Consider the following 12,514-nt stretch of genomic DNA (forward strand, 5'->3'; position numbering starts at 1 on the left):
GATGTAGCTTGTGTATCCTTTATTTTATTTACAACTTTGTTTTCAAAAAATTCTTCACAGCGAAAAAGAATTCTTTTGATTTTTATTCGCGTGTTCCAATTTGCTGAAATGTGTTTTTCACTACTAAAATTCATCTAACAATAGTTCCTGATAAAACCTTGTCAAACCAATCATTTTCATGGAAAAAGCCTGTACCAAGTCAGTTGCGATTGTTTTTATATTTTTCCTTGATACACATAATTTCATTTTGACTAATTCCTTTGACAATTTCCTTATTTGTATTAATAATCTTACGACATTTACTTGCAGAAGAGAAATGTATGTTGATCTGCAAAATGATAGAAACTGTCCAAATTATTTAAATGTGTCGTTTATATGATATTCCTAAGACATTATTGCAAGAAACATTAAACGGGACAAGAGAAGTTAAGGCAAATAATGTAATGTTCTTAAGAAATAACCGAATTTTAATTCAAAGTATTCGGTAATTCAGATATACAACTATTGATATACAACTGCATTCAATTTCTGTAGCTAATTTAAGTTGATGTTTTAATCATGTTAAATTCCCGCCAAATTCACTATAATTTCTCATTCACAAACAGTTCCATACCTTACAATCAGCCCCATATTTATACTCAGTTGTTGCTCTTCATGTCAGGTAACACACACACACACACACACACACACACACACACACACATATAGTATACAGTATTTAATTGTTTTGGCAATAATATGACCACCCGTCAATAACTATATTGTTATTTTATTTCCTTAATAGTTCATATTTGTCATACACTGCTCCAATCGGTCACCTTAAAATATTCCAGCAAGCCAATTTGGTTTCTTCATTGACAACTCTGGTAATTATGAGTGTTTGTTCCCGCTTACGGCATAGAATTGGTGAATGGTTCCATCTTTTAGTTTAGACTAAACTGTATTTCATTTTTCATACACCGTTGATATGCTTCGTCATTCGTTTTACGTTCTTCGCCCGGGTATAGCTGAAATATTGCTCCTTGGGAGTTAAACACAAATCGATCATCAATCAATTTTATTTTTGAAAGTTCACAGTAATGATCATAGTTCAGGGTCTCTCTAGCTGATTTGTTTGGTTGGCATCAGTTAGTTGGTTAATTACACCCAGTATAAATAGTGAACATAAAAGTTGTGTTGGCAGTGTCAATGACATAAAGCGTTAAATTAATGCAAAAATACCCATTCATCTTTTGTCTTTTCCACAAAGCACGAACCCTGATTCAAGTAATGGTTTATCTCAGGTCATTTTGATCTGAAATCAGTTTGTGAGTCTCACAAGGCACCCGCCTTGAAGCTTCTTGATGTTCATTAAAAAAAATTAAATCATTGTTTGGTATCAAACACTATTTTTTTGTTATTCTACAGTATGACGTTTTAGATGGATTAACGAATCTTTTCTATTTGTTCAAGCGGCTGGAAAATCATCATTTCAATTGTCGTAAACTTGTAATGTTTGGGGATTTTTGCACTAATTTACTGCTTCGTCCTTCTAGAACTGTACAATGTTTGCATACGATTGGCAATGCTCATTAAAACGTGTGTGTGAACATATTGCATAATTTGTGTAGAATTATCATGTATGTTTTTAAGGTAAGTTTTTTTTTCAGAAAAAAACAAAAAAACAAAAAAAAACATAATTGTATTTTACATTATGCATGTAATCCTGTTTAGGTACAAATAATGACATAATGTTTGAACAACATTCATATATTTCTCATCCTCAAACCAACGTACTTACTGATTCCAAATACATCATGTAGTATCCTAAAAAGATCGTTGGAAAATCTCACGAAAGGGTCACTAATGATGTATTTGACATAGACAAAAATGAAAATTAATAAATGGTTTGAAAGAGTAATCAAGGGAACCAAGCTTATAGGGTCATCCAAAGAATGTAATCCAGGGACAAAGACCAGACATGGGAAACAGACATACACAACAAAGACCACAAAGCAACCAAAATCGCACATACAAAGCAACAAAAGTAAATGAGCAACTCGGACTCCACTAAAAAACTGGGAGCATGGACCAGGTGCACCGGTAGGGTAAATATGGCATATTATCAGCTATTTATTTGAACATCATTAAGTCTAAAGGTTGTTATAAAATAGTTTGAGACATAAGACTTGACCGTGAATTATTTATGTAATGTCTGTGTCATTAAAAGTGCACAATTAGTGTGCACTGAACTAATTATGAAATATGTTATGTTTCGTTTCAGAATTGAATGCTTCATTATTGGTGTTTCATCGGCGTTTAAAGCGTTAACCTTTGCACAATTTCAATGAAGAGCGCTTCATGTAAAATACTTGCGACCAGTCAACCCCTTTACACGCCGACGAAATATCAAACATTCAATGAGGGCGGTAAGACGCGCTGTAAAACCTTGATTTAACCCACCATTTCATTTGAGTTGCCTGTACCAAGTCAGGACCATTGCGGTACCAGCTGCTCCGATGGTGTAATATCTATTTTGCCAGATTTTGTTTGGACTTGGTTTGATTATGAATCGGATAAGTGTTCGGTAACTTTGTTATTCTTTTTAATAATTACATTTTATATTTGTATCTCATTTTGTTTCTATAATATTTTTAATGTAAATAGAAATAGACAACTTATAGCGATCAGTAAAATAGTCTCATTAGTTATGAGCGAGGCCTATTTAAATAGCTCGAACATATGTTTCATTGACTCACGTAACATTCTTTGAAAAATCCATATGGAGTAGATTATTCTATGAGATAAACGTATTGCAATGATATGCACAGTATATTTACTTATTGCGGCATGAACGCCATATGTAAAGATATTTATTCTATTTTTATCTGTCAAGAAAAAAAATCTACCAGACGGAAAGAATGGATCCTATAATTAAAAAAAGTTGACAATAATGTTAACATAGGAAAAACAACATACATTACTTGCAAACTGACTGAGTTGCAGTATATTATTTATGGAATTCAATGAACAAGCTGAATGTACATGTAAATAGCAGAACTTTGTTTTATTCTTTGAAAAATAACGATAAACTTGCAGAAAGAAACACATAAAAAACTTTATTTTTTACGTAAAACTGAAGTTTGTAATAGGTATTGCACTGCTCGCTATTTTGTCTGTGTGTGTGTTTGCCATTGTAATCGTTGTTTGGTGTTTTTTTTTAAATGCAAAACCCTGCTTAAGAAAAAATATTATTTCGAGACTTATAATTATTACACGCGTGTTATAAGACATCATCCGTGACAGTCTCTGAATGCAAGACTGGAGAAACACCCTTAAATTAACTATAGTATTTATTAAATTTTCAAAATATTTGTGTTTGATAGAAAATAATCTGGTAATAATATTTTCTTTTGTTTTCTGTTTTCGAAAAGCACTTCAACAGTCAACTGTTTCCTTTTATCCTTGACATGAGTGTTATTATTTATCTCAATGCAAAATTAAAAATCATTTCGAATCTTCTGGTATAATTTAAACGTATTACATTGTACAACACGAACACAAGAAACCCAGTTGTGTACGCATTTGTTTGCAGTGCATCCTGGACTTATACAATCAACATAATTACAAATAGTTGCAATTACTCAATACATTAACAATGTCGCTAGTATAAACTGAGTGTTATTGCATTTCTGTGCTCATCTGTAATTATTTTTTTTTAAATTTTACTTTTAAATAGCTTACAGAAAAAGCAAGTACTCTTTACGGAAGATTTTAGCACCATCGAAAACTACTTTTCCGTAAGGTCATTTCTAAAGATCCAATGTACCGTAAACCACGCTCCATAACTTAAAATTATAACTTTATTTTTGCCGTGGATAAAATGGAAAACAAGGGAACAAAAAGACATTCATTCTCTGTTAGATTAGGTAAAGGCCGTGATGTCTTTAATTTTGAAACGTATGAAAGTTTCAAATAGGTCGATGAGTGTCAATGCTACATCAGTTTTCCAAAAAAACCTCGATGTAGCAAACACAAATGTTGTCGTTTCTGCAGTCAAAGCCCATAACAACATTATCTATGCAAAACGTATTACATTCAATGTTTTTTTTTAATTAGAGGAAAATTAGTAGAAAATGATGACAGTGATAAGACATTTAATGCCTGTCACTACACCCTCCAAAGAAGAGATGATGTGCTTTTGGTCTCTTTACCAAAGACGATGATTGTGATTTTACGTCTGTGTACTGGATTCCTAAATTCCATCCAAAAAATCTACAAATTTAAAACATATGTATTTTCATTGAAATCATTTGAGTTCAATCAAGTTCGTTACGTATCACAAAAATATATAATTGACTTTGATAATGTACATATACGATACCAAATATGCGATGGGGATTCTATGAGGACGGGGATTTTTCAACGGGAAGTTGCGAAATCTCATTGGGGATGGAAATAGGATATACTATCAATAGCTTTAATAGTTTAATATTAATATCGAAAAACAAAATACTGTAGATATTCGTTTGCATTTTTAAAACTGTAAGGAATATTAAATTACCCCATGCATAAGTAATTGAGCAGATTAAATACATGTATACTATCTTATCATGAAGCAAAACGAACAGATAATTGATACTTTACCAAACTAAACATGATATCATATAATTTGAACAATTCCAATTCGATGAGAAATGGACTTGTGAAAACAAGTTACATAAAATCCTTTACTTTAACACAATTTATTAATTACAAGATGGTAAATTATTTTTAAACTTGTATTTCCAACCTAAGTACCTGACGCCGGATGTGAAACAGCAAGGCCTAAAAAAAATTAACGTCGTATAGTTTAATCTGATATTTATATTATAATAATGGCTTATCACAATGTAAAACAATATTAGATAAGGTAGCGATTAGAATACCGTAAGCTGTAAAGTTTGTATTTTGCTTTGATATTAACTTAAGATGCAAAGAGAAATAAAGACAAAAAACAAAATTATCGATATTTCCTTAGTACGTTGATATTACTGTCAGTATTATTAGATATGTACTATTTGTGTTGAGTAAAATACGGTTATTATACATTTTTTTATTGATCAAATAATAATAGTTACCTGCAAATATGGCTATAGTGACGGTGAGAGGTAAGATTCTATCATGCAGTCATCAATGCTCAACCAGAACATTCAATCCATTACCTTAACACAATTTAGTAATTACAAGACGGTAAATTAATTTTTAACTTGTATTTCCATCCTACGTGTTTGACGCAGGATGTGAAACAAAAAATAACGTCGTATAGTTTTATCTGATATTTGTATTATAATAATAGCTTACTACAATGTAAAACAGTATTCGATAAGGTAGAGATTTGAATACCGTAAGCTTTTAAGTTTGTGTTTTCTATTTATCAAATAATAATAGTTACCTGCTCATACGGTTATCGTGAAATTTTGAAATTATTTAAAATAGGGGACGGTGAGGTAAGATTCTATCATGCAGTCATCAATGCTCAACCGGAACAAAAACAATTAAATCAAGTACGTTAAGTAAATGCTGTTTCCTTTTCATCTTCAACATATAATAGTACTGGAGTAAATATATCAATAACAGACATATGACACAAACATTACTGGCTTTTCCTTTTCCTTTTCACATACCCTCTACATGTTCTTTATTGACTAAAATTTCAAACAAATGCATGCCTTAAAATAGTTTTTTTTTTAAACACACATTTCTTTGAAAAAAAGTACCATGACTACTCCTCCATAAAACAATGTCTTTCTACTTTTTATCCAGTAACAGTTACAGATCATATGATCAGTCTTAGTTTGTCATTTTGTTATGTCACTTTTGGAAAATAATATAATTGAATTGTTCATGAATTAGCACTGCGAATGAGTTATAGCTTTAATTGTAGTGATTTATAAGAGAAATGTACATTTGGTCACACACACACACACACACACACACACACACACACACACACACACACACACACACATTCGATTTTACAACAAAAGCGTAAATATTGACGTCGACATGCTATCTTCTGCCATCACTTAACGATAATTTTACAATTTTGAAGTTTGATAAAATTGATCACAGATTTGAAGTCAAGATAATTTCATCGAATGAATGGGCGGTAATGACAATCCAGGTGGCACCCAATTATTGTGTTCCATTTTAACATGTTCAAAAGTTTTTTTTTAATGAAAGTTCGAAAATAAAACGTTCCATCTATGACAAAATATTTATATCCCTCTTTGCTTTTTACACGAATCAGGAAAACCATAATGAGAACAACTTAAAAGCAGGAGGACCAATTTAAACCAAATTTAATTTATACTTCCATTGCGTTTCCGAAGGCTTCATCTCAACAAAACAGTTTTGATAATACTAATAATTATTTCCGTAATGCTCTCTCATGCATACTCCACGAAAGGCAATCCAATGGCGTATAACATAAAAAAAATCAGTACCTTGTAGGTAATTTATCTTAAAAGTTTTCCAAATATATAGAAAAAAAATATTATTTACTGTTCTATGGATAAATAGTATATGTCACAGCAGTAACATCGGAGTCGTGTATATGCAGTCAAAGATGGGTTTCCGTTGCATGATTTAATCATATGATATACACAGTGTTGAACATTCCACATTAATGTCGTAGGATAATCAATCACACAAAGGTTTTATACAGTGGGTTAGTACTTCTCATTGTTCATAAGTGGAAATGATTTTTTTAAAATATGTATTTGTTTCGTAAATGAATGTATCTCTATATTTAATATATTTTATCAAATGATGAGTATAAATAACCGGCTGTTAGTTTGTTTATAGGCGAGTTGGTTTTTTTGGCAATGTTTGATCTGATTGTACAAGTACCAAACTTTCCGTTACAACGAAAATTCCGAATGTATGTCCAAAAAAATTATGGGATCTGGAATGATGGGTTTTGGGTTTCAATATTTTTGCGTGTTAAACAGATCGTTTATTTTGCGCACCGAAGACAGTCCAGACAGTGCGATAATTGTATTTTACATACATTATCGATACTGTATTTGTCGAGAGATTCACGTCTTTTTCTTAAGGAAATGTAGACAATCGAGTCCACAAATGAGGCACAATCAACCAATCAAGAACGAATCACCGACACCGGGAAATATAGTTTAATCCCAAAGACAAAGATCCAATTGGAAACTACCATATTGAAAACAAGACTATAATTTAATTTTGAATACATTTAATACATATGGAACACTATCAAAAACAATTGTTGGAAAATTAAAAGAACTTGATTTTCTAGCAAGTGAAAAAAAGATTGATGTAGGTTACTTGACTTGCTAATCATACATGTTATATGTATCTGATATCACAATTATGCTGCAGTTTCAATTTACCTGTGGTCCTTTAAAAAAAATGTAGATGTAAATCAGTCGTAAGTTATGACGTCACAGTATATTAAAGTATTGTGACGTCATAAGTTACGACTTATTTTACTCTTACGATTTTTTTTTGTGAAAAAAGGCCACTGTACTTTAGCACTATATTGAACACTGGGAATTAATGGAAATTGATTGTTAAATCAAATGTTGTCATTTTTTTTAATTTACCTCACATTTATTACTTTACATTTATTACATAAGGAATTACATGCTACAACTCTTATTTGATTTTAGTTCTGGGTCACTGAGTTGTAATGCCGGACATCATCAGATAATTATTCCCTCTTGTTAAATACGTTTCAAACAAAAAATCATCCTGCTATTTACAAATGTTTTATGTCATTGGTTTTCGTGTAAGTTGCATTTGTTTTACCATATAACTACTGTAACATGACAGTTTAATTTCTAAAATTTTTTGAGAGAAATTTTGGAGTTATTTTCCTTTGGCCAGATCTTAAGCAGAAATGCGGAAAGATAAAATTTGCAGTATTTTTATTTTTTGACTAAAAGGTTAAAGCTATTATTTTTATTATTTCAAAAGAATTTTTGATTATCCATATTTTTCATAAGTTAATAAATTCCATTTCTTTAATCAAGTGTGAAAATTACAGGTACATATACGAGTCTACGCACTCATCAGCGTTATTTTCGGTGGACATTTTGAAAGTCAATTTTGCCAAGGCCAGCCCAAATTTTGTCATGTTTTGGTAGACAATTATCTGTAAAGTCAAGTAAAATTATTCCTAAATAGTGAGTGTTACACTATTTACTTGATTTTATATGAATTTTACGCTGTTAACAGGTATAGCAGTGTATGTAAGCTTGGGAGAGAAACGCGTTCACGTGCACATGTATGCTAGACGTATGGAGATTTGAGAGTTATGGTTAAAAGAATCTGTATCTTGTTTTCTCATGAATTAGAAGACAACATTTTATGCAAAGTTTCTTTGGAATATTATCAATGAGACATTTATTCAGTTAAAATATGAATTCATGAGATAATGAGGTTTCACGGAAAAGTATTAGGTCCGTTTCCGTCATTTTACACAGATTATGTATTGATTTCTGGTTAAAGTCTTTTGAGCGTTTTAATGAGTCAAGGTAATTATGATGCATCTATGGGGTATTTTGACGTCGAGAAAAATTTAAAAATTTTGTAATTTTGCAATGAAAACATTATATTTTCATGGTAAGATGTATGTTAATTGATAAACATTATTTATAGGCTGCCTTGACGAGGTTTTGTAATACCACATAACATGTATTTTGGGTCAGAAGGTGAAACACAGTCTACTATATAACCTTATTTAGGGTATGTGTACTGATTGTTATTTTTCACCGCTGTTTGTGAATAATGTTTGAAGTTAAGATACTGGTGATTAAAAGCTTATCAAACTCAGTAATTATTTAATTTTAGATGGTTGTTTACATTCTATAATAAGTTTATTGATCATACTTTGAAAAAACATATTAATTAGAAAAAGTATTCATAAAGGGATATATTTAGTAGGAGAGATAACTCTCACAGATGGAAAATTTTAGTTAAAGATAAAATGATCAGTTTTCTTACAAGGAATAAAGTTCAAATGAAGTTTATATACAATTATTGCAATGTTTGCTTGGGGTAATTTAGATTTGTTTACAAAAGTTGATATTTTTAAGTAGCAAATATATGTATGTGATTCAATCTGATATTCAAGCATTCGGAAAGATATTTAAACATGAAACTTTACACGGTAAAACAAAATTATTATGATTATTGACTTATTAGTACAACTTACTTATGATATGTTATTTTCTTTCTTTTTGATGAATATTAGACGTTGCCGTTTTTTCGGAATCATGGAATTGATATTGAATACATTCATCAGAATTAATTATTGAATTGTTGGAACCATCTTTTATCATGTTTATCATGTGACGATAAAAATGTTCTATATGTAAATCAGAAACCTCAAATAAACGTATATTATACAAACCTTATTATTTACGCCTATGCGTTACAAATGGCGTCGTCGACAGGATGAAGAAAATTCAAAATTTAATTTTAAGATACATTTGAAACCTTTGGCAACGTTTAGTAGACAATTATCTAGGTCGCAAGAAAAGATGTCGAACCAAAAAGAAATTGAAGCCAAATGAAAAGAACAGATATCGATCATTGAAAATGAAAAAGAGATAAATGAACGTTTAAAGTATGAACTTACTATAAATACAAAATTAGTCGAACATTTACAGAAAGCAACAAAACCAGTATTTGTGTCGAGAGAAAAGAAACTTCACAAATTCAGCGGTCGACCGGTGACATAATCTGATCCGGTTGTATCTGATTGGATAGATGATGCTCGAGAACATCTATCAACATTAAGTGATGAAAAGATTTAAGTTTAATTTTTACTACAACATTTAACTGGTTCAGCAAAAGACGAAATTAGAGTCTGTGAAAAATCAGAGAAAGACACTTCCGATAAAATTTTAAAATTAAATTTAATAAAAAATATATACGATGAAGGGGAAACGATTAGCCAGTTACAACATTTTTTTTTCAAAGAAATCAGAAAAAAGTGAATCTCTTGAGGAATATTTATTACATGTACTGAAAATGTGTAACCAAATCATGAAGCGAGATAGTTATGCTTTAGGGAATTCAGATGTTATCTTAACCGAAATATTCATTGAGGGAATTTCCGATCGTCAATTGAAACGTGAAATTAAAGTTTTCATTTAGAACACCAATCCTTATTATTCATTGAATTTTGAAGAGAAAAGTGAAAATGGGTCAATGAACTGAATGTTCATGAGGTCAAATACAAAGTATGTCAACAAGAGGCAACCAGTGTGACTGAAAATGCAACCAAAGTCGAAGAAAACAACAAGGAATTGATTGAAATTAGAAAATAATTAACAAGACGACAAACTATGATAGAAAAACAACAACAACAACAACAACAAAAAAAAAAAACAAAAAAAAAAATAAATCGGAATGCTATTGCAACCAAACACAAAAAGAAATAACAACAAGTATCGTGATTATGACTGTTATGACAATGTTTCAAGTAGTCTTGTAGGTACAGACATACCAGATATTGATCAATGTTACCGGTGTCATGGTTTCAGACACATGAAGTTTGAATGTGCTACACCAGCTAGTCTAGTTGAACAAGTACCGGGTAGAACTTATAATAGAAGTCGAGGCGAAGGCCGAGGTCGATATCAAAATCGAGGTCGAAGTCAAAACCGTGGTCGAGGTCAAAGTCAAAATCAAAGCGCTTCGGGTTCAGGTGCTAATTCACAGTCTAACATATAACTCTCAGTGGACAGAGTTAACCATTGGGAGTAAATACAAAATATTCCTCTGTTGTAAGCAATGATATTTGTAAGAATTGTACTGGTAAATGTCCTGAAATTGACATTAAGATAGCAAATAAGCCCGCGATATCTTTGATTGATACCAGGTCACAAGTTTCGACAGTAAGCGAAGAATTTTTTCTATAACCTATTAGAACACAAGCCAATTTTACATGACATTCCTAAATGGATGGAAGTTACTGGTGCAAATGATTTACCGATCAATACATAGGATACATTGAAATAGACATTAGTATTTCAAACACAACAATACCGAAAGTTTGAAGGTAAGTTGTCAGATATTCCGTTGAATAAAAGAAAAACTGTGTGTATACTTGGTAGTTACTTTTTCAAGAAAGTAAAAGACAATGTAGAGTCATTTAATGAAAGTGAAAAAGAAAAAAACAATTGGTCAACCATTGTATAATATTCTTCCTTTATATAACATTAGTGTTGAACAAACTGAAAAATCTTATGAAACAGATATTGTATCTTTTGTTAAAATAGCAGGAAGTTGTTCAGTTCTAATTCCAGCTAAATCGATGCAGATGGTGACTTGTACTACTCGCAAGCGAAATGACGAAGACAAGAGTTACTTTGGTACAGTTCAAGCTTTACAGGGAACACAGGGCACACTCAACAGAAACATTCTGATAGTTGACAGTTATTCCGAAGTAATGAACCGTAAAGTACCTGTACGTTTAGTTAACATAGGGCCAGCAGATACTTGGTTAAATCCGAAAACCAGAGTAGACATATTACAAAACGCAGACGTCGCTCATGAAAGTCCGATTGAAGAATCAATCGACATTAATGTATCACAATCAGAAATTCAAGTTCATGTTTCGATTAACAAGAATGAAACCAAGATTTGTGAATCAGTAGATCTTCAGAAAAAAACTTTGACATTAAGAGACATTGATGTTGGAGATGTGCTGTTTACACCTGAGCAACGTTCATCTCTTGAAACACTTATTAAAAATTATAGTGATGTTTTCTGTCTCAGCGAAAATGATTTTGGTTATACGGATATAGTTAAACATGAAATATATACAGTCGATTCAAAACCTGTTGCTGTGCTGCATAGACGTATACCACCTAATCAAATGGAAGAAGTCCGTGAACATATTCAAAAAATGATTCGTCAAAATATTATTAGAAAAAGTTGTAGTCCTTATTCTGCGCCAGTTGTTAATCTGATAAAAATCTAAGACTATGTATTGACTACCGTTTACTGAATAAAAAGACTATCAGGGATTCTTATGCGTTCCCTAGAATAGAAGAGGCATAAGACTCTCTAAATGGTACACAATTCTATAGTTCGTTAGATTTAGCTCAAGGATATTATCAGGTCGCTATGGATTCGAGCCATATAGCTAAAACTGAATTCAGAGTAGGTACTGGAGGATTGTATGAGTATCTCCGCATGCCAATGGGTCTGTCGAATTATGCAGCCACATTTCCAAGAGTAATGGAAGCTTGTTTCAGTGATAACAACTTTGAGATCTTATTAATATATTTTAATGATCTTCTAATCTTTTCTAGAACAATTGATGAGCAAATTCAGAGACTCCAATTTGTGTTTGAAAGACTACGTAAGCACGGTTTGAAACTGAAACCCTCCAAGTGTCATTTCTTCAAGAGACAGGTAAAGTTTTTAGGACATGTAATTTCGAACAATGGTGTGATGACCGATCCCGAAAAAACCCCTACGATCGAAGAACGGAAAGTTC

At 31.5% G+C, this 12,514-nt stretch overlaps 1 protein-coding gene across 1 annotated transcript; it reads left to right on the plus strand.

Moving 5' to 3' along the window:
- Positions 1–11,164: 11,164 nt before the first annotated feature.
- LOC148597559 (uncharacterized) lies at positions 11,165–11,992 on the plus strand. The gene has a single exon (XM_088563046.1). It carries the CDS (start codon positions 11,165–11,167, stop codon positions 11,990–11,992), a length of 828 nt encoding a protein of 275 aa, XP_088419172.1.
- Positions 11,993–12,514: the final 522 nt, after the last annotated feature.

The sequence above is a fragment of the Perna viridis genome, chromosome 15 (assembly GCF_037379345.1).
Source record: "Perna viridis isolate PV_CMFRI_1.1 ecotype Kerala chromosome 15, ASM3737934v1, whole genome shotgun sequence".
NCBI lineage: Eukaryota > Metazoa > Mollusca > Bivalvia > Mytilida > Mytilidae > Perna > Perna viridis.

Coding starts and splice junctions, on each gene's coding strand:
- LOC148597559 (XM_088563046.1), top strand. CDS start 11,165: ATGAAAGTGAAAAAGAAAAAAACAATTGGTCAACCATTGTATAATATT.